The following is a 20,156-nucleotide window of genomic DNA, read 5'->3' as shown; positions in this document are numbered from 1 at the left end:
GAAATCAACACTCAAGCTTTTGCAGCAAAGACATCGAGAGACATCTTTGGCCTAGAAAGGGACCTTTCTTAACTGGTTAGGCTGGGAAGAAGATTATGAAGTGACAGTCAAAAAAAGCTAATAGTTTTGGGAATCATTAGGAAAGGGCTAACACCAGCAAGGGGCGGGTACGGGTGCCACATATCCAGTTGCACTACAGCCGAGCGGGCAGTAGCAGCCTGGCGCTAGGCGCGGGCTGAGCGGATGTGCGGGGATGGCACAGTGGCCCTTGAAAGTCACACAGCCCTTTCCAAAACGTTAGCCGGGCTAACGCCGCGTTCCCCGCCCCCGTCTGAAGCATTCGGGACAAAGCGCCACATCCTGCTACCTGGGAGCGACGCGAGCTGCTGGCTGCGCTGACCGGCCTTCCATTGGCTGAGCGCCGCTCGCGCCCGCCGGCCCCCGCACCAGCTTGCAGCACGCGGGCAGGTTCTGTCCCGCCCCTGGGCTGAGCGCGGCGTTACTGAGTCTGCGCAACTCTTCCAAAGTGGCGGGACTTTCATTCATGGACGGGAGAGCCTCCATGACCACGCCCACTCCCCTTGTGCGCCCCTCTCCGCCTGGTATCGGGTCTCTCGGCTTTCGCCGTCCCTATGGAGCTGGGGCGGGAAAAGCAGCCGGTGCTGGAGGAGCCGATAGAGAAAAGCGTCTGTGAGGAGCTGGCCCAGCCGGAGAGGTACCGCCCGGGGGGGGGAGGGAGCCGCCACAGCGCGCGCTGTTCGAAATAGGAGCGGGACTCAGAGCCAGCCGCCTTCTCAGCCTTCCCGGCGCTCTCCGTCCTCTCGCTGCGGCGACCGACTCCTCCTTTCCGCTACTTGTCCCGATTGTCCGGGGATCCCCGCGCCGTGTGCTGAGAGCCCCTACCCTGGGGGACTGGCCCCGCGTCGAGCCTGTTATTCCGAGCCCGGGGAACGGCTCGGAAAGCAGCTGTAATTGCAGCCTGAGCTTTTTCACTGTGGCTGGTGGTCATGTGAGGTCGGTGGTCCCAACGTGCAGTTCTCTGGTAGGAACTAAGGAGTATCGTTTCCTGGACCCAGCTTGCAGGCCGCGTCTCGGTGGTGAGGAAAGGGGTGGGTGCAAGCCACGTTGCAGAGCTCCCCGGTCTGTCTTTGGGGTGGGTGGGACGAAGTCTCTTTCAAACAAAACAAAAACCTCCTTGGAACAAATTGATTTTGGAGCTTCTACACTAGTGGTTCTCAAACTTCATTGCACTATGATGCCCTTCTGACAATGAGAATTACTACATGACCCCTGGAGGGGGACCAAACTTGGAGCCCGCTGCTTGGGGATGGGGGTGGGGGGTTCCAAAGCTGAAGCCCAAGGGCTTCAGCCTCAGGCAGGGGGCTTGTAAAGTTAGCCCTGTCATCACCTAGTGCTTAAGCCCTCAGGATTCGGCTTCAGCCCCACGTTTAGCCCAGCAAGTCTAAGCCGGCCCTGGTGACCCCATTAAAATAGGTTTGTGACCCAGTTTGGGGTCCTGACTCATAGTTTGAGAACTGCTGTCCTAGACCAGTGCATTGTTGATATAGGCTCCAGAGCTCCTTTTCAGCCAGGTTTCTCAGAAAAACTGTCTTGGGATAGGATGTGGCAGCAGATTGAAAACTTGTTTTACATTAGGAATCTTGCTTCAGACTTAAATATGGACTGGCTATGGCCTCCAAACACCATTGTGTATTTGGTTGCATTAATGTAGCCATTTCTTAAGTTTTCAGAAGAGAGCAGTTGACTTCTGTGACACAACACTCAGCAAAGGTTTGAACAACAGATACTGTGTATTAAGAATCAACATAGTACAGAAAAATGAAGATGGTCCTGAGAAACACCTGACAATTACAGCTTCTCAGTCACTTGAAGATACAGAACTGTGTATTCTAAGGAATGACTGGTAACCGATATGAAAATATAAACATTTTCTTTGATGGGGATATGGTGTTAGATTATGAACTAGTTCTCTGCATGCTCTTGTGGGTGGGTTTTTTTTATAGGGGTGTCAACTGATCAGATAATAATGGAATACCATTTATTGAAATATTTTTAGATTTTTTTACATTTTCAAATATATTAATTTCAATTACAACACAATACAAAGTGTACAGTGTTAATTTTATACTTTTATTACAAATATTTGCACTGTAAAACAACAAAAGAAATAGTATTTTTTAGTTCACCTCATACAATACTGTAGTGCAGTCTCTTTTATCATGAAAGATGAACTTACAAATGTAGAATTATGTACAAAAAATAACTGCATTCAAAAATAAAACAATGTAAAACTTTAGCGCCTACAAGTCCACTCAGTCCTACTTCTTGTTCAGCTAATTGCTCAGAGAAACAAGTTTGTTTACATTTGCGGGAGATAATGGTGCCAGGCTCTTGCTTACAATGTCATCTGAAAGTGAGAACAAGTGTTCACATGGCACTTTTGTAGCCAGCATTGCAAGGTATGTACATGCCAGAGATAACTTAGATAATTTTTTCACATCTTAGGGCGTGGCTACACTTGCATGTTCTACACTGCAGCGCTGAGAGTTACAGCTGTCTTCGTACAGCGGTGTAGGGAAAGCGCTGCAGTGTGGCCACACTGACAGCTACCAGTGCTGCAGTGTGGCCACATTTGCAGCACTGTTGGGAGTGGTGCATTATGGGCAGTTATCTCACAGAGCACCGTGTCCCATTTTTGGCATTGTGGGAAGGGGACGGAAGGATATGGGTCATTCTGCTTCCTGTCCCAACGTCCCGTGATGCATCGCTTCACATCCCAGTAATCCCTGTTTTTCCGTCCACGTTTGGCGCCATTGTGACTCTCCCAACGGTTTCTGTGGAGCACGATTTCTGTGGGAAATGGAGCCCGAACTGCTGAGGAGTATATGCTGATGAGTCTTGCCAGCACATCACGTTTGGCAGTTGAGCTATTCCTTAAGATGCAAAGTGATGAGGAGTCTGACGATGATAGCGAGTCACCTGACTCGTACGACATGACATTGCTTGTGGCATTCATGGAAATGCTCAGCACCGTGGAATGCCACTTTTGGGCTCGGGAAACAAGCACTGAGTGATGGGATCACATCGTCATGGAAGTCTGGGATGACGAGCAGTGGCTGCAAAACTTTCAGATGAGAAAAGCCACTTTCATGGGACTGTGTGCTGAGCTCGCCCCCACCCTTCTGGCGCAAGGACACGAGATTGAGAGCTGCCCTGCGGTGGAGAAGCGGGTGGCTATTGCAGTCTGGAAGCTGGCAACTCCAGACAGCTACGATTGGTCGGGAACCAGTTTGGAGCGAGAAGTCAACCATTGGATGGTTTTGATGCAAGTTTGCAGGGCCATTAATCACATCCTGCTAAGAAGAACGTGACTCTGGGAACGTGCAGGACATTCTGGATGGCTTTGCACAAATGGTTTCCCTAACTGTGGAGGGGCGATAGATGGGACGCATATTCCTATTTTATCACCCCCACCTAGCATCTGAGTACATAATCGGAAGGGGTATTTCTCTATGGTTCTCCAGGTGCTTGTGGATCACCGTGGTGTTTCATTTTCATTTACACAGGCTGGCCTGGAAAAGTGCATGATGCATGCATCTTTCGGAACAGTGGCCTGTTCAGGAAGCTGCAGGCCGGGACTTTTTCCCAGACTGGAAGATCACAGTAGGGGACCTTGAAATGCCCATTGTGATCCTTGAGACCCCACTTACCCGTTAGTGCCTTGGCTCATGAAACCGTATACAGGGAGCTTGACAGGAGCAAGGAACTGGTTCAACTACAGGCTTTGAGCCGGTGCCGAATGACTGGAGTGTGCTTTTGGCTGTTCGAAAGGGCGCTGGAGATCTCTGTATGGGAAGCTAGACTTGGGGGAAGCAGCATCCCTGCGGTTATATCCATGTGCTGTACCCTCCATAATATTTGTGAAGGGAAGGGTGAAACATTCAGTCAGGAATGGGCCTCTGAGGTTCAACGCCTGGAGGCTGAATTTGCACAGCCAGAGAGCAGGGCTACTGGAGAGGCCACACACAGGGCTTCAAGGATTAGGGATGCCTTGAGGAATTGAGGCTGAAAAACCAACAGTAATGTTTGGTGCCTTGCATGGGAGTGAAGTGCAGGTGCTGATTTGCAGTGCCTGTTTCTTTCCAGGGCTAAGGTATCTTTGACTTTCCGCAATAATAAAGACTGTTTTCAAAGCCAGAATTCATTTATTGAAAAGAAAATAACTTTACTGACAGACACACAACATTTTTGGGAACCTAAAAGGGCAGGGTGCTGGGGTGGAGAACTGTACAGTCACAGGTTTGAATATGTCCTGTCTGGAGTGCTGTGCAATGACTGCTGCACTTCAGGATGCCTATACTGCATGGTGATGGGGTTTGAGTGCAGAGGTAAGGGTCGTAATTCTCAGATGTGGTTGGTTGAACATATCAGGTGTTGGAACGGCAGTGGTGGAGGTAAGAACCTGGATGCTGGGGAAGGGGGTTTGGAGACTGACATTGGGGCACAAGGGAAAGAGCTTTGGGACGGTGGGGGCGGAGTGTGGTAAGTGCTCTGCCTGCTATGGCTGCGAGTGCCTGGATAGAGTCCGCTTGGCGCGCCAGGCCTGCTTATCAGCTGCTTTGTGCCTTTTCTTCCTGGCTGCTGCTGTTTCGTCGGGGTGGATCCTGCTTTCCTTTCCTCCAGTCCTGCAGTTTTTTATTCTCTGGCAGCAGTGAGCCATTACTGCTTTCAGCAGGTCATCTCTTGCTTTTTTCGCGGCTTCTTCTGGCAGGTTTTTGAAGTCCTTTCAGCTGTTTGATCAATACGGGCAGCCGAGAAGTCAGGGTCACTTGCACCCGCTTCTCCACGGCAGGCAGCCTCTCATCTCGTGTCCTTGCGCCACAGATCTGTGGCGCAAGGACACGAGATTGAGAGACTGCCCTGCCGGTGAGAAGCGGGTGGCGATTACCAAAGAGAGCGCACATAACCCACAGGATCCCCAAAATGGTGAGTAAGGGGGACTGATTACTTCAGCGCTGTGCTGGGGTTTCTGTGTGTTGGGGAAAGCAAACAGCTGCAGGGGGCACCTACACTGAACACTCTCCCAACATTTTCCACAGGAGTTAATCCTGGAAGATATCTCGCTGCTGCGGGTCACCTGGGAAGAGCAGGAGGGTCTTCTACAGCAATGCGGCTTCCGCCCTGGCCCCTACGCAGCTTGCCTGTGTGCAGCAATGGTCTTCCTACCCCTCGTGGGACAGTGGCGCGGATGCGTTAGCCTGACTGGGACAAGGACCATAGTGGCTCTCCCTATGAACTTGTGCAAGCGCATTGCCCACGCTCTGGCTGAAACTTTTGAAGAGATTACCGAGGCCGATTACTGCGACATGATAGACCACGTGAATGGGCTATTTCATATCTAGGCATGCATGCATGCATGCAGAACCCTCCCTCCTCTTCTGAAACATTTCCATCCTGAAAATAAAAGCCACTTACCGGGAACCCGCTCCTCTGCTTGTCCTTCACCAAGTACTGGCTGCTGCGACTGGTTAGCTTCCTCCTGGCTTGAGAAGAGCTCCTGGTTGCATGCCTCCTGGGACTCCAGGGTGTTTCCCTCTACCCCAGTACCCTTACTCTTAGTTTCCTCCTCACCCCCCTCTTCCTCCTCCCTCCCCCGTTCTGAAGTGTCCATCGTGGTCCTCGGATTGGTGGTGGGGTATCGGGTCCAGCTCCTTGTAAAAATGGTAGGTCGTGGGGCCAGCGCCGGAGCGACAGTTTCCCTCACGGGCTTTGCAATAGGCACTCTGCAGCTCCTTCACTTTAACCCTGCATGGCCCCTTCCCAGCATGGCCCTTGTTATCTGCCCATAGGTATTGTAATTCCTATGGCTGGAGCGCAGCTGTGACTGCACAGCTTCCTCCCCCCAAACACTGATGAGGTCCAGCAACTCGCCATTGCTCTATGCTGGGGCTTGTTTGGCGCATGGAGGCATGGTCACCTGGAAGAATTCACTGATTGCACTCCACACCTGGCTGAGCAAACAGGAAGGGGATTTTTAAAATTCCCGGGGCATTTAAAGGGCGGGTCCCCTGAGGCCAGGGCAGAACTGATGAGCAGAGTGGCTGAAAAGGTATTCTGGGATACCTCTGAATACCTCTGGCGGCCAACAACAGTGCTTTTGGTGGCCACACTGGCGGAGCAGCCCTGCATCACCTGCGCTGCAGTCGTTATGCCCCAGGCAGAGGTGGAGTACATGCAGCGCTGTAGCCAGGGAGATACTCACCGTCCACACTTGCAAGGCACATACAGCACTGTAAGTTGCAGCGCTGTAAAGCCGCCACCAGCGCTGCAACTCTCTAGTGTAGCCAAGCCCCTTAGCTCATAGAACCAAGAAGCACATATACCCCTTCATGCTTCGGCCACCAATGCTTCCATGCTGAGCATTTTTAACATTCGTTAAAAATATGTGTTAATTAAATTTGTGACTGAACTCCTTGGGGGAGAATTGTATGTCTCCTACTCTTTTACCTGCCTTCTGTCATATATTTCATGTTATAGGCGTCTTAGACCCAGCACATGTTGTTCGTTTTAAGAACATTTTCACTGCAGATTTGACAAAACACGAAGACCAGTGTGAGATTTCTAAAAATAGGTACAGCACTCAACCCAAGGTTTCAGACTCTAAAGTGCCTTCCAAAATTTGAGGGATGAGGTGTGGCGTATACTTTCAGAAATCTTAAGAGCAACATTTTGATGCAGAAACTACAGAACCTGAACTACCAAAAAAGAAAATCAACCTTCTGCTGGTGGCATCTGACTCAGATAATGAAAATGAACACGCATCTGTCCTTAGTGTTTTGGATCATTATCAAACAAAATCTGTCATCAGCATGGACGCATGTCCTCTGGAATGGTAGTTGAAGCATGAAGGGACATATGAATCCTTGTGCATCTGGCACGTAAATATCTTGCGATGTTGGCTACAACAGTGCCACACAAACACCTGTTTTCACTTTCAGGTGACATTGAAACAAGAAGGGGGCTGCATTTTCTCCTGCAAATGTAAACAAACTTGTTGTCTGAGCAATTGGCTGAACAAGAAGTAAGACTAAGTGGATTTGTAGGCACTAAAGTTTTACATTGTTTGTTTTATTTTTGAAATCAGTTACTTTTTGTACATAAACTTACAAATGTAGAATTATCTTTCATGATAGATTGCACTACAGTACTTGTATGAGGTGAATTGACAAATACTATTTTCTTTTCTAATTTTTATTACAAATATTTTCACTGTAAAGTGAGCACTGTCCACTTTGCATTCAGTATTGTGATTGAAATCAATATACTTGAAAATGTACAAAAACATCCAAAAATATTTAATAAATTTCAATTGGTATTCTATTTAACAGTGCGATTAAAATTGCGATTAATCACAATTTTTTTGTTAATCGCATGAGTTAACTGCGATTAATCCACAGCCTTTGTTTTTTACTGTCTTAAAGGTTAAAACAAAACTCAGAGTATATTATCTTAATACAGTTGACTTAATATAATATCAACGTGTCAGTGCCTTTTATTAATCTTGAGAGCAGCTGGTATCAAATGTCAATTATATTGTTATCTTACAGTTTTCACATAATTTTGTCATGGCTTAGTAATACTCTAACAAAGATGCAAAATGATGAATTTGTAAGTGGGTAGTTTTATGTTTGAGGTGCTAATTGCAGCAGTTAGTGCTGGTCCCAGGTTTGAGCTAACTGAAGTGATGCAAATATACAGAGATGTCCTTGCAGAGTTGTGTTTTAATCAGCTTGTGTAATAATACCACTCTGTTAACTTTAGCTCCACTGAACAGAAAAGGAGCGTATGACAAATTATAGAGGATAATAATTAGTAGGCAAAGGAAGCAACATAGTTTGAATGCAAGAATCTCTTGCTTCCTGAGGTGATATGACTTCCAGGAAAACTGATTCTGTAAAGTATGTAGGTTGGACTTTTTCAAGATGTACAATCTCAGTAAGAGTGTCATAAACTTAGTTTCATTTCAGATCATTAAATTTTAGAGTAGCTGTTTAGGGGAAAATACAGTGGAACTAGTTTAATGCAGAATCACTATCCTCTGGATTTCATGGCTCAGTTTGTGGGAGCTCTACTGCAGATGCTAAAGCAGTTGGCAAACTTCAGTTATATGAAGATAGGGCAGTGCCAAAAAGCAATCACTTTAAATAAGTTAAAGACAGGCTTTCAAGAAGAGAAAAGTTTGTAGTAGAGAATTTAATCTTGGTAGGGATGGTGTATTTTCAGAGTTTGATTGCATTTATAAGAGACACTGGCAAGTACTTCTTCTCAAATGTCTTATTACGTTGGATAATCTGGTAGAATGTCTTCCTGATTCTGTTCTATTCTCAAATCATTACTGCGGTTCTTCTTAAAAACTTCTTAGATTTTACTTTCAAATGAGGCTATATAGAACTGATAACAATCTTGCATAATTCTATTTGACATTACTGTAAATGAGTAGAAATGCAGTTCTGTACAAAGTGCATGATCATGTACAAAATCTGAGTGCAATATATATTGGATTAGTTTGTGAGACTGCTTTTACTTGGTGGGGTTTGAATTATTTGAGTATCTGTGTGTTGTCTGTAAAATGGAAATTTGTGCAGTTTTTTTGGAAACATGTTTTCTCACAAATATTAAAAAATACTGTTTCTGTAACAGTCAGTAAAAATCATACACCTGTACCCCGATATAATGCTGTCCTCTGGAGCCAAAAAATCTTACCGAATTATAGGTGAAACCGCGTTATATCGAACTTGTTTTGATCTGCAGGAGCACGCAGCCCCGCCCCCTGGAGCCCTGCTTTACCGTGTTATATCCAAATTCGTGTTATATTGGGATAGAGGTGTACTTGTTTTACTAGTGTAAATTGCTTTTTATTTAATTTGTTTTCGATGGTTTGTCCAGGCTAACTTCTTGAAAAATTGGATGGTTTACTCTGATTTTTGAATATGAACTTCATTTCTAATATATCTTTGTCTTGCAGATGGTTATTTCAATTTGTAATTACTTTATAGGTATTCTGTTCCAGTAGTTCCAGGAGACATCATTCACTTAGAAGGAGACTGTCATTCTGGTACCTGGATAATAAATAGAGACTCTGGATATCTAATTCTGTACCCAGACTTGCTGCTTTCTGGCACTACAGTATCAAATAGTATTCGATGTATGAGAAAAGCAGTACTGAGTGAAAAGTTCAGGGTAAGTGGTGAAACCATGGACTATAAAACATTTTAAAACTAGTGACAAATCACATCAAAAAAAGTCCATGCTTTGGAGCAGGGACATGAACAATGGAAGATAGTGGTGTTTGTCTTGGATGTGCCTTTTGCAATCCATGTGAAAATCTGCTGAAATTTGGCCAAGTTATAAGCCTATGAAAAATCTTAGTTTGCACATTATTAGAGACTTTGTGGAGCTTTGCAGCCAAGTTCACTGGAAAATTCCTTGTGTGCTGAGCAGGACTTTACCTGTAATTGTAGCTTTGGGCTGCTGCAAGCCAGGATTGGGTCCAGGTGCAGAACTGAAAGCAGGGAGAGTCTTCCTGTTCTCTCCTTGTTGCCTCCCAGGTAGCATGGGTGAGGAAGCAGCCTAATTTGAATGCAGAGGGGTAGGGAGAGTTCATGGACCCATTCCAGTGGACTGAGGAGAGGCTGGTCCCTACCGCTGGCAGCAGCATTCAAGGGTTGAGGGTGCTGAAATGAACCTGCTACTGCCTGCGTGGGGGAGGGGTGAAGGGCTGGGGGTGGTGCTGTTCTGCTGTTTGGATAGGGGTGACTGGTCCATGCATTCTGAGATGCAGTGGCAACTCTCTCCTGGGGACCATGGTGTAGAGTGGGGCTGACTGTTGGGCAGAGAGGGAAAGATCCTAAAATGCCTTACCCCTCCCTGCTGGTTCAATACTTCCTGCAGGTAAGTTTGTGTCTGTGTGTGTGTGTGTGTGTGTAGGGGGTTGGGTGTACAGTGGCTCTTGCAAGGGCTGAAGCTCCTGGGAGAAGCTCCTGCTTTCATGGGTTTCTAAATCTGTGGTTTTTAATTAAAACTCTTGAAAGCTAATAGGTACTCAAATCACTGTCATGTATGCCTATGTCCCCCATATGTGTATGTATTCCTGATAAGTCATGTGAAAAAACACCTTACACTATTTATATATAAATATATTGTAAGAAGACTTGAAAGTGCAAGCTTGCCCATGGACAAAAATGTAGTGTTCAGTGGAGTCTGTAACCCACTCAGGAAAAAAAGAAGATGTTGAGGGGGTGTTAGAAGGCAACCCTAACGAAAAAAGGGCTTATTCATGAGGATTAATGACCTGTTTTATGTACATTACAGTAAAATGTATTGCTGGTTGTGATTTTTCTTCCTTGTAGAGTTGTGAGTCCAGTTCACGGCAGATGCTGATTGGTACAATCCTTCATGAAACTTTCCAGCAAGGAGTACTAAATAACTTTGCACATGAAAAACTACAAGAACTTGCCTTCAGAACTGTCCATGGACCAAAGTATCTAAAAGAAATGTAAGTGACATTGCAGATATCTGTGTCTAGATTTAAAGGCTGGAAGAAGATAATAGTTCTGTCTTCCAGTTTAAGTGTTGTCTGTGGTGTAATAACTCTTTTAAAGTGCAGGATATTCAGAAGTAGGATTACTAATTGAAGGATATTCCACCAAAATAATCTTTGTAGAAGATATTCATGGTTTTTATAAAGACACTTCCTTGTCTGAGAGTAAGATATTTTACTTAAATTGAATTGAGCAACTAAATAAGCCTTCAGAACCATAACCACTTGGGAGAGGTGAGTAAAATTATTCTTTTGGCAGGGTGGGCAAGTGGATTTTTTTGGCCTGGGCTATTAGGTTTTAACAAGTTTTTCAAACCTCAGCGAATTGTGACAAACATAATTTAAAAAAATACTGTACTGATCCCTAGAAAATTCTCAACTGACAAAGCAGTGAGGCCTCTCATTTTTTACATTACTAATCATTTTATGCTACTCATCTTAAATTCTAGCTAAACACACTAACAGAGAAATGTCTCTTCAATTCCCAAACTCCAATTTTGTATTTGTGGCCAAAAGTGAAAATATTAGATACGTTTTGATCTGGATCTGAAGGCCATCATATTTGTGATGCTAATCTCAAGACTTTGATTAACTTTGCTACAAAGTCCATCAATTATGAATAAGGCTCCATCTTTGTCACAGAAGTCATGGATTCCGTGACTTCTGCAGCAGCCCTGTGTGGCTGGCCCAGGAGGCACCTGAGCAGCTTGGGCAGTCCCTGGGTCAGTCACACTGGCTGCTGCTGGGGCAGTCTCTGCCCCCTCCCGCCCCTGTCCCACAGCAGCAGGAGTTTGGGTGTGTGGGGGCTTGGGGTTGGGGCTGCTGCTTACCTGGGGGCCGGGGGGGCTCCCCTCCTTCCCTCAGTTTCCCTAGCTCCACATGCTGCCTCTGCCTGCAGCCAAGTACTGCGCCCACAGCTCCCACTGGCCACAGTTCCCAGCCAATGGGAGCTGTAGAACTGGGGCTTGGGGCTGAGCGGAGGTAGCTCTAGGGAGCTGGGGCTGCTGCTTCCCTGGAGCTGAGTAAGGAGCCTTCACCAGTCCCACCAGCCCCCTTTCCCCCGCCCAGCACCCATTCCCTGGTGCTTCCCCAGGCTGTGGCCCCCTTCTCAAGCACCTGCAGCGTGCCCCCTCATGGGCTGCAACTTCCCCCCGAGCACCTGTGCCCCCCTCCCCAGTACGTGCAGCGCCCACCAAACTCTCTCCCTCCCCCCACCCCAGTTTTAGTCAAGGGTATTTTTAGTAAAAGTTGTGGACAGGTTATGAGCCTGTGAATTTTTATTTACTGCCCATGACATATCCATGACTTCACTAAAAATACCTGTGACTAAAATGTAGCCTTAATTGTGAACTTAAGTTTGTGCAGAAAGTACTTTCTACATCATAGGCTGCAGGAAAAAATTCAGTGCTCGCTTGTCCATGGAGAGTTAGAAGTTCAAATACTGAACTGATAAGAAATATATTTGTACTAGTTCTCAGATTGGGATCTTATTCTCCCATGTGAGTTAACCATAGCAGCAATATTTCATTTTATCTAAAGGTATTTCTTGCTCTTCTACTTGCTCTGTTGGTAGCTATTGTGGCAGGTTTCTTGTTTAATTTTTGGGGTATTTTCCTTCAGTTGTGTTAGTGTCTAACTTTCATTGCTTTAAAATAAACTAAAATGCCACTCCTGTCATTACTCTGAGCTTGAATTAAAATTGAGACATGTAATTCAATTTAAGTAATTCTAATGCATAAGTAAATTTAAGGATAATGGATGTCAGGTTTGAAATCTAGACCTGATAATACAGAATACCACTAATCTATCCTTAGTTTGTGCTGCCTAACATTATAGTAGAGTATTCTGTGCCTCTGTTCACATAAATGTTCATAGTCCCCTTTGAAGCTTTTCCTTTTGTTTTTAACTGAGGCTAATATTTAGTAAACTACTTCAGAGTGCACAAAAATTTGTGTGTAAATCTTTCCACAGAGATGAAGTAATTTTTCTTTATAGCGGTTTATAACTAATTGTCTCAGATGCTCCATTAGTGCACACTCTTAACTTCACATAGTGAGCAATCCTATACAGTCCAGAAAGTTAAACACTTGTATAAGTCTTTGCAGGATGGAGGCCCAAATAAACTAGATTCTATGTTCAGTTTTGAATCTATTCTCCTTCACCCTATATCATTCCTTATTTTCTATGTGGTACTTAATGTGTATGGGTTCACTTCTACAGGTACTACTTAAATCTGAAACAAGAAGAAATCATGCAAGAAATAGAAGAATATCTTCCATCAATATCTAAATGGGCAGAAGATTTCATGCACAAACCTAGTCAAGCTAACCACAACAAAATGCAGCTAAAACTGTAAGAAAACATTACTTGCACATAAAAATCTGTTTTATTGTTACCTAGCAAATATATCACTAGTGAAATTCCTTAACTTCGTCTCATTAATTTGTTTGGTTCATCTTAATTTTAAAGCAAAAACCTGTATTCTTGTCTGCGTTTATTGATGTGGAGCTGACTCATGGCCTCGCTGTCTAGAAAGTTGGTCTTGTTATGCAACAAATGACTTGGTCCACAGTGAGCTACTTGTTTAACTGCGGTTGCATTGATTGGGAAACAATATTACAGCTATTACAGGTTGCCATGGTGATGGAGAATGGCTCTTGTAGAAATAACACCTTTTGTTCTTAAAGATTCTAGTCACAGTACTGAGTGTTGGCCAATTCACAGAGTAGAAAGTTTAGGACTGGAAAAACTAGGTTATTTGGTCAACTGACTAAGCTATAAAAATATGTAGTTGAGATTGAAAATCATACCTGATCATTGCAAAGTTTTCTTCTTGCATATGTTTTCCTTGCCGTTTGGCTGCCTGCTCCCAGGGATGTAATGGTCAGTCACCTGGTGCTCTATTTCCTTTTTATTCCTCAACAGTGCCAATTTAACTATAAAAGTGCTTTTTAAATAATGTTAACTTCAAGGTAACTTTTATAAAAAGGGTAAATATTTTGAAGATCAAATAAATCATGTTCTTCATAAGGAATTCATGACACTTTAAATATTTTTGCACATCTGAAACATTTGAATTACATTTTTAAAAACATAACTTCTTCAGACTGAGAAATTACCACATCAGTGTAAAATTTAAGGTAGCCTTTTGAGTTGAGGCCTGATCCGCATATAGAAGGTTTGCTTGAGTGGACCTTAACACTCTAATCATCTTAAATTAATGGCTAATACTACACATGTAAATATTTTTGCCATTGCCACGCATGCACACTAATAGAAGTTCCCTGTGAGTCTGTTTAGAGAAATATAGCAGCTTATATCTGTCTCTAAAGTAGTCTTGTAACTCTTCAGATGATGATGACAAAGTTACTTGTTTTTTAAACTTGTTTTGTTTTCCTCCTAGACCAAGTGAAGGAAAAATAGAAGATTTATCTTGTAATATTGAAGTTACAGAGTTCCTGGATATTGAAGAGAATATCTGGTCTCCCAGGTTTGGATTAAAGGGCAAGATTGATGTTACAGTTGGTGTGAAAATACACCGCAAGTCTGGAACGCAATATAAGATAATGCCATTGGAACTTAAAACTGGCAAGGAATCTAACTCCATAGAACACAGAAGTCAGGTAGAAATGTTAAATGTTCAGCATACACAATTGTAATATAGTTGTTTGCACTTCATCTAATAAATGATGGCTAAACCAGTTTATATGTAATATAATTAGGTATTATGGATGGTTTATGATGATCTCAAACCTGTGTTTATGAATGTAAAGACTTCCACATTCCTCAAGTTATCAAACTTCAAGCAGAGGCCCAGATTTCCATAAGGGAGCGAGGAGGTAATCTCAATGAGGAGCCTTTTGCTGAGTCTTCTTTATTGGCCTCACGGGAGGAAACCAGGATCATTGTGTGGAGACCCTGTATCTTTAACCCCCAGAGCCTTTGTGGGAGGCTTGCAGAAGAGAAAATATAGCTTGAAATTTTGTTCTTTCAGGAGATTTCTGCAGGGCTGGATGGGTAACTGTTCATTCCTCCAAGGCTGATACAGTAACTCCCCACTTAATGTCCCCTTGCTTAACATTTGATCTTACGTCCCTGTTTTGATCTTACGTCCCTGCTCAGTTACAGAACATGCTCCGTTTACAGATGTGCAATGGTTTGCTATAACGTTATTTGTCCACAGCTGGCAGCTCCTCTATGCCTCCCCGCCACAGTGCCTCCTGCCCACCGGCAGACGCCGCGAATCAGCACCTTCTCCCCTCCTCTCCCCACCTCCTGCCCTTGCAGTCAGCTGGCTTGTGCTATTCAGGAGGGAAGTGGGGAGGAGCAAGGACTCGGCAGGCAGGCTCCCACCTCCCTCCCCTGCCTCCTTCCTGCTGATTGCCGCGGGCAGGAGGCAAGGGAGAGGAGGGGAGCCTGCGCACCGAGTCCTTGCTCCTCCCTCCTGAATGCCACAAGCCTGCTGATAGCCGTGGGTAGGAGGGATGAGAGAGGAGCGAGGATGCTGCATGTGGAGTAAAAGGGGAAGGTGGGGGTAGAAGAGGCAGGTTGAGGGAAGGGCTGGCATAGTCGGGCTGAGGGTTGAGCCCCTGGCCCTTAGTGCTTGCAGAGTAGGGGGAACTGCCGCTGCTACTGCGCAACATGGTTCTCCTAGCCTAGAGCACCTTCCTCCTTGCCTGCCTTACTGTCTCCAGTGCCAGTGGGCTGTACCTGTGTGGGGTAAGACGGGGGGAGCTCCCAACTATAGTACTGTACCGTATGGCAAAACATTTTTTGCCTGGAACCTAGCTCCCCCATTTACATTCATTCTTATGGGGAAATTGGATTCGCTTAACATCGTTCCACTTAGTCGCATTTTTTCAGGAACATAACTACAATGTTAAGTGAGGAGTTACTGTACCTCAGAGAGGCCTCTTCAGGGTCCAGAGAAGGGGAGGTATAAAGTTACAGAGGTGGCAGAGTATGGATATTTACTTCCTGCATCACCAACTAAATAAACAGTTCTCAAATTTCAACTTTTTTAGAGATTTTTATTATGGAAGATATCTTTAAGGAAAAACATCAATTAGATGATAAGTATTTATTCTCTGTAAGCTTGTTGGCAATAATAAGGCTGCTTAACTGTACAACCTTAATGTATTCACATGACATGCATATTATGTAAATATCAAAATACGCTTTAATATATTTTTTTAAATGTCTTCAGGTTGTTCTGTACACCTTGTTGAACCAAGAACGAAGAGTGGATCCTGAAGCTGGATTTCTTCTTTACCTTAAAACTGGCAATATGTATCCTGTGTCTGGCAATCGTATGGATAGGAGAGGTGGTTTTTCCCCAAAATAGTGCTTAAATATTTTAATTTCTAAGAGGTTTTTTCAACATTAACGGTTACTACATTGTTCACTCTTGAAAATATTTATACGGGTTGATGTACCACTTCCAGGAACTAGTAAACAGTGTTGGCATAAGTTATTTGTTTTGACAAGAATGCTTAATTTTCCTGGAATAACTTTGGATATTAAAAAAATATACACTACACCAAAAATAACTTTATGATGAATACTGTTTTTGCTATGTACGTGCCCATTGTTTGGGGCTCCAAACCAATTCATAAATACTCACTCACTTTTTTTTCTTATTTCTAATCCTGAAAGACTAGCTCACTTTTTTTTTTTTTTTTTTTTTTTTTATTTTACAGAATTACTAAAGCTAAGAAACCAACTGGCATTTTACGTATTCCACAGTATGTATAAATCTGCCCTGGGAAATAAGCAAACACAGCTTGCCTCCTTGCCTCCTGTAATTGATGACAGTCAGGCCTGTAAATATTGCTCACAAATGCACAACTGCTTTCTTTATAGCAGGTAAAAGAAGCTTTTGGACTTTGGATAGTAAACACTTTAGTTTAAAAAAAAAAAAAAAAAAAAGTTTTGGATTGTCCATGGTGATTTCACAGCATTGATTAACACTTGCCCTTGGTATAATGACTTTCTCCAAAGATAAGTATTGCTCCATTGATTCCTCCCCAGCCGTGACAATTCAAGAACCTGTGACTACAGAGGCTTACCCAACTGTTTATCTTTATACTCTGTGAGTAGTCCCACTGAAGTGATATACAGAAGCCTTTGCAGGGTTAGGGCCTAAATTTGTGATTTATCTTAAGGCTTGTCTACACAGGGAATTGACTGTCATAGCTATAAGAGGAATAATTACACCAGAATGGCATCCACACCGGGAGTTATGCTGGCATAACTATGCTGATATAATTATTCTGCTAGAGCTATACTAAAAAAAATTCCCACATAGACAAACCCTTAATGACTGTTTAGTGCATCACAACTTCTGAAATTTTTCTGCACTTATTTTTAAAAATTGAATTTTTAATAACAAACTTTGATTTTTTTTTTTTTTTGCCTGTCCAACAGTAGTGAACTTTATATTTTTGTTTTATCATGATAAAAGAATACAATTAAGGGCAGTCTCAAATATATTAAATAGGTTTCAATAAATTAACTTTTATTAATTATAATACAGTGATTCATTTGTATCTTAAATTTCAGATTTACATCATTTATAAGCGTTGGGTATGAGAGAGTACCCCTAAACATAGTGGCCAAAATTGTATGCCTAAAATGATATGGTCAGGAGATCTGGCCGCACATGCCTCTGCACAATACGTTTTTAAATTTAAATCACCTATATTCCTGTGATATTTTCCTGTTTAAATTCAGTCTCATAGTGTCATCTAATAAAGACCATCTTAAAGCTGCCTGACATTTTTAGTTAGGTTAAAATTGTTTCTTTTCAGAAGTGTTGTTTTCACACATGATGCTATATCAAAAAATCTACAGGTATTGCATTTGAAACAGTTAGGGGGGCGAGCCCATTATGTATGTTATGTAAGTATGTACATTAAATCAGATAAGGGGATTCCATGTTCATAAGACGAAATGATGCTATATTAATAAGTATAGCCTTCAGATTCTTTAAACACGTGGTTCGTTTTGTGAATAGAAATAGCATTTTTTATGTAGAAGACAAAATATTATGCTTGAATTATTGAAAATAAAAAAAAGTGAACTTTTCATTTGTGAACACTCCAAATTATTACCGGGGATATCTAATCGCTAATATGAAAGTACTAGTGTAAATAAGGGATGTAGGAACAGGTTCTGTATTTGGAATTTCATGCCCACATGTGAAGACTTGGAATAGGATGCTCATCGCCTAAGTTTGATTTGTTCAAATAGATATTTTCATTTAGCTTTTGTGTTTTACCTTATGGTATAAATGCCATTGAATTTATTAAGCATATGTAGTCTTAAAAGCGGGGGGGGGGGGAGGGGAGGAAGAGTCATCTTAACTTGATGCTTCTGTCAATTTTTAGAGCTGTAGAGCAACAGATGGATTATGTCCTTATTCCTCCTGCTTTGGTACCCATTATTGAAAAAGAGACCCAGCATCTGAAACTTTCTCACTTACAGTATTTCAGCCTGTGGTATCTGATGTTAACCTTGGAGTCACAGTGCGGAGAGGGCAAAAAGGGACGTAAAAATATATGGCTGATGCCTGCTTCAGAAAGGTAAGTTAGGAGTGAGGGCATTGTCTATGGACAGCTCTTACCTGCTTGGTTTCTTGCAACTCGTGTCTCCTGCCAGAGACAAGATCATTCTTTCAATCCTTGGGTAAATACTCTGATATACAGTTACCTGTGATAGCAGGAAGTGCTAGTTCATCTGTGGAGTTGGGGGTCTATCAAAAGCATTGGGGTAGTAGATCTGGTGGTATAGTATCAGCAACCGGTTGTTAGGTGCTTCTTGGGGGGAGGAGGGGAACCACAAAAGACCCAGGAAGAAGATGATAAATTGTGCTTTGCAATCTTATTTTATAAGAATGAAGGTAATACTTTTATTAGCCTCACCTCCCTGATGTGTGCAGCTGGATATTGTCTGCCACCCCAGCTCCTTGTGTTGTCTCCCTGAATCAAGGCTCTTGACAGGCTATATTCTGCTCTGTGTCGTATTGCTAGTGCAGGCTGCTCCATAGGTGGCTGAAAGTGGACTGAGGGTTCACGGTAATGCATCATTTCCTGTTAAAATCTCACCAGTAGCCATGTATAACCTTATTGGAGAAATGCAGTAAGAGACTGTTTCAGTGAAGCATGGGCAGTAATATTTATGTTTTACTACTGAAGCTCTAAAAATCAAACTTACATTATAGTGCGATACAACCTTTGTTTCAGAATTTAATACTTTGACTTATCTTGAGTAATCTCCACTGTGTTGAGAGTCTGTAGACCACTTATCTGGGAGTTTCACAAAACAAGCTGTGTACTTTTTGTTTTGAAGCCTACATACGCTTGCTTCCAGCTTTATCGCTTTCCCTTTTGGGAAACAACATCTGAGAGAGTAGGATAGAAATGTAGTGGGTTTTTTTTGGGTTTTTTTTTAAGGCTAGAAGAAACCTTTATGATCTAGACTGACCTGCATAACACACACCATAGAATTTCACCAATTAATTCCTGCTTCAATCCCATAATTTATGGTTGAGCTAGAATATATATTTTACAAAAATATCCAGTCTTGAATTGATCAAGGCTTTGGAACATAGCTAGCACCTTTATCTTTGGCAGAAAAAGACAGCCAATATGGTCAAACAAAACTATTGTAGGACATGAAATGAATTACTATTAAATCTTAAACTGATAAAAAGCTACTTCTAGAAAATTACTCAAGGCAGCTTACACTTTTATTTTTAATGTGTTCATAGAGAAAAGGCTGGAGACTGCATTGGAAATATGATCAGAGTTGAACATGTGGAGGAAGCTTCTGAAGGACAATATCTACATTATTTCCAGCGTAAAAATGGTACCATGCCTGGAACAAACCTGTTGGTAGGAGACAGAGTTGTTGTGAGTGGAGAGAAGACATTACTTGGCTTGTCTGCTGGCTATGTTAAAGAGGTCAATGTGACAAAAATTTCCTGTTTATTGGACAGGTAACACAAACAGAAAAATATGGCTGTTTGAAAGGAAGTATGTGAGTTGTGATAGACCCAGGCCAGTTGGGAACAGCAGAGTAGTAGAAGGGAGATATACTGGCCACTGGATAAGCAGTTTTCTGTTCCCTGAGTGACCAGAGCAGGGGCTGCTCCGCTAATGAGAACACCTGACTCTAATTAACCTGCTAAGAGTCAGGTGAGGCTGTTAAGTACCTGACTCTAATTAAGGCCCCTCCAATGCTGTAAAAGGGCTCACTCCAGTCAGGCCAAAGGGAGCCAGGGGAGAGGAAGTGTGTGCGAGGAACTGGGAGCAAGAGGCGTGCAAGAAGCTGAGAGTGAGTAGGCATAACGCTTGTACTTCTCAGTCCTCCAGCAGTATCAGACATTAGGAGGAAGGTCCAGTGGTGAGGACAGAGAAGGTGTTGGGAAGAGGCCATGGGGAAGTAGCCCAGGGAGTTGTAGCTGTCGCGCAACTGTACCAGGAGGCACTCTAGACAGCTGCAGTCCACAGGGCCCTGGGCTGGAACCCGGAGT

The 20,156-nt window shown here is 43.2% G+C and overlaps 1 protein-coding gene across 1 annotated transcript in view; it reads left to right on the top strand.

Moving 5' to 3' along the window:
- Positions 1-229: 229 nt before the first annotated feature.
- DNA2 (DNA replication helicase/nuclease 2) overlaps positions 230-20,156 on the top strand; it is a 37,134-nt gene continuing 17,207 nt past the window's right edge. The window contains exons 1-10 of the mRNA XM_032795246.2: positions 230-715; positions 1,745-1,924; positions 9,078-9,261; positions 10,431-10,576; positions 12,842-12,973; positions 14,025-14,244; positions 15,828-15,945; positions 16,321-16,486; positions 18,010-18,204; positions 19,392-19,619. Of these exons, the coding sequence (XP_032651137.1) occupies positions 633-715; positions 1,745-1,924; positions 9,078-9,261; positions 10,431-10,576; positions 12,842-12,973; positions 14,025-14,244; positions 15,828-15,945; positions 16,321-16,486; positions 18,010-18,204; positions 19,392-19,619 (1,652 nt within the window). The 5' untranslated portion in view covers positions 230-632. The remainder of the gene's footprint in view (positions 716-1,744; positions 1,925-9,077; positions 9,262-10,430; positions 10,577-12,841; positions 12,974-14,024; positions 14,245-15,827; positions 15,946-16,320; positions 16,487-18,009; positions 18,205-19,391; positions 19,620-20,156) is intronic.

This window comes from Chelonoidis abingdonii, chromosome 15, assembly GCF_003597395.2.
Source record: "Chelonoidis abingdonii isolate Lonesome George chromosome 15, CheloAbing_2.0, whole genome shotgun sequence".
NCBI classification, from domain to species: Eukaryota; Metazoa; Chordata; order Testudines; family Testudinidae; genus Chelonoidis; species Chelonoidis abingdonii.
This window is presented reverse-complemented; position numbering and strand designations above follow the sequence as displayed.